At 54.7% G+C, this 5,085-nt stretch overlaps 2 protein-coding genes across 2 annotated transcripts in view; both read right to left on the bottom strand.

Annotated features, from left to right (window-relative positions):
* Window positions 1–236: 236 nt before the first annotated feature.
* On the bottom strand, window positions 237–4,277 carry IE81DRAFT_326914 (P-loop containing nucleoside triphosphate hydrolase protein). Its single transcript, XM_025514946.1, has 2 exons — window positions 3,152–4,277; window positions 237–2,997 (listed from the first exon to the last, which is right to left on the bottom strand). Exons 1-2 carry the CDS (start codon window positions 4,081–4,083, stop codon window positions 363–365), a joined length of 3,567 nt encoding a protein of 1,188 aa, XP_025366229.1. The 5' UTR covers window positions 4,084–4,277; the 3' UTR covers window positions 237–362.
* Window positions 4,278–4,577: 300 nt separating this feature from the next.
* The window catches only part of IE81DRAFT_51263 (hypothetical protein), a 2,146-nt gene continuing 1,638 nt past the window's right edge, over window positions 4,578–5,085 (bottom strand). The window contains exon 3 of the mRNA XM_025517405.1: window positions 4,578–5,047. Within this exon, the coding sequence (XP_025366228.1) occupies window positions 4,832–5,047 (216 nt within the window). The 3' untranslated portion in view covers window positions 4,578–4,831. The remainder of the gene's footprint in view (window positions 5,048–5,085) is intronic.

The following is a 5,085-nucleotide window of genomic DNA, read 5'->3' as shown; positions in this document are numbered from 1 at the left end:
ACGGATGGATGGTTGCCTCGAGCATGCGTGGTCTGTTTTAATGCGAGATGCCCTCATGAAAATTTTGCGTGCGAGAGCGCGTCGTCGTGGCGTTTGGAGATCTTTTTTTTTTTTTTTTCGCGCGGGTACTCGAGTTTGTTGAACAGGCAAAACGAATCCAAAGGTCTTGAATGGGAGCACAAACATAGCGGGTTGGTGCTTCGATAGCAAAGCGCATTGACCATTTCGCATTCACACGGCCGAAATGCATCGTCGATTTTCATTGGCGAAAAGAGGAAGGTCATCATTAAAGTACGAGGGGGAAAGGGGGCCGCCGGGTGGGGGGCTGAGGTGTCACATGCATCGCATGTATTGCAGCATTTTCACATTCTTCCCAACTCTCTCAAAATGTCCCTCTCCCTCTCCGCATTGGCGCAAGGTCTGAAACCCTGCAGCTGCATCGTAAAAGTCCCACTGCCGGCCGTAAGAGCTCTCAATCTGGAGCTATAACTGACGAGGTTGGAGAGGGGCGCAAGGGCATGTACCGTCGTCGTGGTCGAGGTTGATGAAGAAGAAGAGGAAGCAGCGATGCTCTGGGAAGAGCTCGCGTTGGAACTTGAAGAGAGGTGAGCAGCAACACCTTCCGTTCCATCTTGATCTTCTGGCGGGAGGTAAATACCTGCTGCGCTTTCTTGATCCTCCACAGCTCCATCGCCATGCAGAGCTGCATCCTCATGATCCACGCCAACCACGCTAGCTCCTTGTTGCGTCGTCAGATCCGCCACGACTCTTCCCAAACTGTTTTCGGGACACGTGACTTGCAGGTGCATCATCGGTTCCATCATCATCATCCCTCCTGCTCCTGGTCCTGCTCCTGCTCCTGCTCCTGCTGCCATTGTTCTCTCATCAGGAGAAGTCGAGCTTTCTTTCAGGGCGCGCAAAAGAGCAGCACGAGCTACGATGGATAGAGCTCTAGCCGGCGTGAATTCTGCTCCGAAAGTTTGAGGATTTCGCAAAGTTATGCGCAAACCTTCTATCGGATTGGAAGTCAACGGACCGCGAGAGAGCGCAGCGGTTATGCCAGCTCGCAACGCTTGGCGCATAGTTTGAGGAGTGAGCGTATCGGGATGAATGGGCGATGATGCGGATGCGCTGCCGCTGTTGCTGCCTGAACCCGCAGCACCTGCAGACTGCTCCTCCTCCACGAATTGTTTGCCTCCTCCTTTCTCATGTCTGGCAATGCTCTCCGCCTTTTCCGCAGCCGATCTAGACTCGTTTCCAAATTCCGCATCTCCAAGTCGAATCTCGAGCCTATTGCCACCCCCCAGCCTTTCCAGCTCATCCGTCTCTTCTTCTCCTTCCTCCTCCTCCTCCTCCTCTTGCCTGAGCCTTCTCACATCCAGCGTGATGGCCGCCTTGAGCCTTTTCCCCAGCACATCCTTGTCCAGCGTCTCGCTGACCGTGCAGATTTTCGACTCGTCTCTCAAAGTCTCCCTATACGACACCCTGACGCTTCCCATCCTCGCATTCGCCCCAAACTCTTCCGTCAAGCGTCCTTTGGCAATCTCCAAGTGAAGCTCTCCCATTCCCGAAAGCACCGTCTGTCCCGTTCCTGCCGATCCCAGACTCGTCATTTCTGCTGACGATGAGGACGAGTCGAAAGTTGATGCGGACGAACCTTGTCTTTGCTTCTGCCGCTGTTGTCCCTGATCCAGTCGCAGGCTGGGATCCGTGCGAACTAGCATGGACAAGGCTTCGTGCACCCCTTCCTCGTCCGATTTGGAGCGAGCTTCGACAGACATGCTAAAGACGGGCGGTGGAACATGCACCTTTCTAAGTCGAAGTCTCTTGGCATGTCTAGCCCAAGGCGTTTGCATCGTCGAAGCTCCTGCTTTCCCTTTCGCCTTTGGAAACGACGTATTGACGGTTTTGAGATCGACCAGCGTATCTCCAGTCCTAGTGTCCTTCAATCCGAAAAGCACGCCAATCTGTCCCGCTCCCAAGGACAAAGTCTCGTCGTACCGATCCGCAAAGGCGTGCATCATCTTGCTTATCCTCTCCTTTTCTCCGCTACTCGTGTTGAACAGCGTAGTGCTTCGACTCATGGTGCCCGAATAGATGCGCACAAAAGTCAATGGACCTCTACGCTTATCGTGCACCACTTTGAAAGCGAGCAGCGAGAGCTCCGAATCGTTTATGCTCACGGCTACGCGGTTGTCTGCGTCCAGAGTTGCGCCTGTCAAAGCATCGGCGGCAGCAGGGACAGGAGGTGCTCCTTGAACAGCGCCACCGCCACCTCCACCTCTAGTCTGACCCGATGGAATTGTCGACATAATTGCCCTTCTCGTCGTTCTGCCGCCCTTGCCGCTATCCGCTTCCGGCGAAAGTTCGGCCCAAACGGCACCGCTCTCCTCTTTGATGCCCCTCTGCCTCGAAGCGTCCGGATCGCCAGCCTGATCCGGACTAGGAAAGAGCTGCACTACATAGTCGAGGACGTTTTGTGCTCCAATGCCTTTCATCGCGCTACCGAGCAGGACAGGCAATGCTGCTCCTCGCTGAACGAGCCGACGCAGAGCCTTTAACAAACTTTGCGCCGACACGTTCTCGTGAGCAGAACCTGTGCTTGCGCCTTGAGATGAAGCATCCAGATCCAACAATTCTTCCAGCAGCTCATCGTCCAGAGAAGCTGCGCTCTCCACCAGGGCATGTCTAGCCCTCTTGCACTCTCGCGCCAATTCCTCCTGCACGAGTCCCTCTGCCATGGCCTCTTGCAGCTCCAAGCTTCTCATTATCTCCCCCGCTTCGCCTGTATAAGTGTGAGCGCGCAGATGAAGCACGTCGATGAGACCTGCCAGGGTTGTGCTTTCGGCCGAGGAGGATTTGATAGCTGGGATGGGTAGTTGGAGCAAAAAAGGTTGGGGATGAAGCGTGCGGACGATGGAGCGCAGACAACGAGAGACGGATGCGCCAGCTCGGTCCAGCTTGTTGATGAAGACCATGTGAGACCGCAGTCCATACCTGCCGTGCAAGGGTGGGACGTGGCCATAATGCATCGCGTGGACGCGCGCGCACACACATGGAAGGAGTGGGGGAGAAAGTGAGCCAAACGTTTGCTTCCACTTTCCCCCCTCCGCATACAAGCCACAAACCATCGCACACAAAAAGGACTCACCGAGCAGAAATGTTCCAATTGTTCCTCGTTTGAGATTCCACGCCCGCCACGCCATCCAGCACGACGACGCAAGCGTCTACGACTCTAAGTGCTCTCTCCACCTCGATGGTAAAGTCCACATGTCCAGGCGTATCCACCAGGGTGACATTAGCTCTGCTCGGCACCGATGAAGATGGCGACGCAGTTGCAGGCCTTCCCTGCTGATCTTTCGCACTTTGATCTCGATGCTGGACAGTCATTGCTGCAGGGGTAATGTTCCATTTGAAAGGACCAACAGCGGCGCTTTGGATCGTGATACCTCTTCGGCGCTCTTCCTCCAGAAAATCAGTCACCGTATTCCCGCTATCCACATCTCCAGGTGCGGAACCTAGCATCACGACATTCTCCTTCTCCTCTTCGTCCATCTCCTCTTCTCCTTTACCAGCAGCAGCGCCACTTGTTCTTGCTGCAGCTGGAGCAGGAGCATGAAGAGCGCCGGATAGGTAGAGCAATTTTTCAGTCAGGGATGTCTTGCCGGCGTCTATGTGACCCCAAATGGAAATGTTGCGATACGTCGAGATGGCCTTGTTGGGTGTGGGTGTGGGTGTGGGTGTGGGTGTGGGTGTGGATGAGGCTGTGCTCGAGCTAGCGCGAGCATGAGCACTGCTAGAGAAGGATCGGCTACAGGGCCCTGCTACCGTACCTCTGCCTCTAGCTGTGCCTATCCCTGTGCCTGCGCTGGCGTAGGCACTGAGACGACAAAGCTCGCACCTCGCTGCTGCAGAGTAAGGGTGAGATGGCCCAAGCGCTAGAGAAGAGAGTGGGCGTACCTTCCAGCTAGCACTGCTGCTGCTGCTGCTGCTGCTGCTGCTGCTGCTCACAGAGATCCTGCTCAACCTGCAGCATCTTCCCGTACATGCGACACCTATCCGACCGCTTATCGTCATCGTCATCGTCATCGTCATCGTCAGGCAGCGTGGGTGTTGGCCACGTAATGGGCCCTCTTTTGTGAATGCAGCGTGGACGTCCCAGTGGAGTGCATCGAACTGGCACGGTCTCGGGCGCACAACAGCAGCAGAAGCAGCAATTTTAAAATGGCGAATGTGAAGTGTATGAAATGTGTAAAGTGTGTGAAATGTGAAATGTGGAATGCGGGAATGTGAATGTATGCATCGTTCATCGCCAACTTGGCAACTTTTTTGAAATCCAATACTCTTGACTACGAACGTACATGCGCGGGGAGAGAAATCACGTGATCCAAACTTCACGGTTCCTTGTTGTTGTTGTTCTTGATTCACTAGGTCTTTAAAAGTAGAATCTAGTAGTGTACGTACTATCATTATTTCGCTAGTGATTCTTGACTCACAGGGCTCGATGACCAATGCATCGGTTGACGATGCTCGGTCGGGGCGTAGAAGCACGGCATGCAGGCGCAGAACATCGCAGACGGTGCTTCGTGGTATTGTCCCTCGGGGGCGCGGGAAACCATCGTGATTGCATCCTTGCTTGCAACGAGGGGCAGGTGATGTGTGTGTGATGGCACAGACGTACGCATGATCGGGAAGGAGTAGACTTCATGGATCCACTCCTCGCTTCGCACTGCAAGTCGCTCAAGCCGGGGACCCCCACATGACATGCCCTCTCAACCCGATGCGACGTGTCCACTCGCCCCTCGCCGCTTGCCCCCCTCCACAATCCACATCAAGCCTTACCCTCCGCTGCCAGCCTCACGCTAATCTTTTTCCTCTCCCCTTCCAGCACTTTGCAGACCTGTTTCCAGCTCCTAGCTTTACCCGCCGCACCCTGCGGCAACTGCGTTTGTTGCTTGGCGCTTGGCGTTTCTCCCTCTGCCAAGAGCGACAAGAGATCCGTAGGGATGCCTGGCACGCTGACCGAACTGGGCACGTAGGGTGCGGACTGGTCCCAAAAAAAAAAAAAAAAAAAAAAAAAAAAAA

This window comes from Ceraceosorus guamensis (genome assembly GCF_003144195.1).
Source record: "Ceraceosorus guamensis strain MCA 4658 unplaced genomic scaffold IE81scaffold_149, whole genome shotgun sequence".
In the NCBI taxonomy this organism is placed as follows: Eukaryota; Fungi; Basidiomycota; class Exobasidiomycetes; order Ceraceosorales; family Ceraceosoraceae; genus Ceraceosorus; species Ceraceosorus guamensis.
Note: the sequence above shows the minus strand (reverse complement) of the source record. Positions and strands in the feature narration are given on the sequence as shown.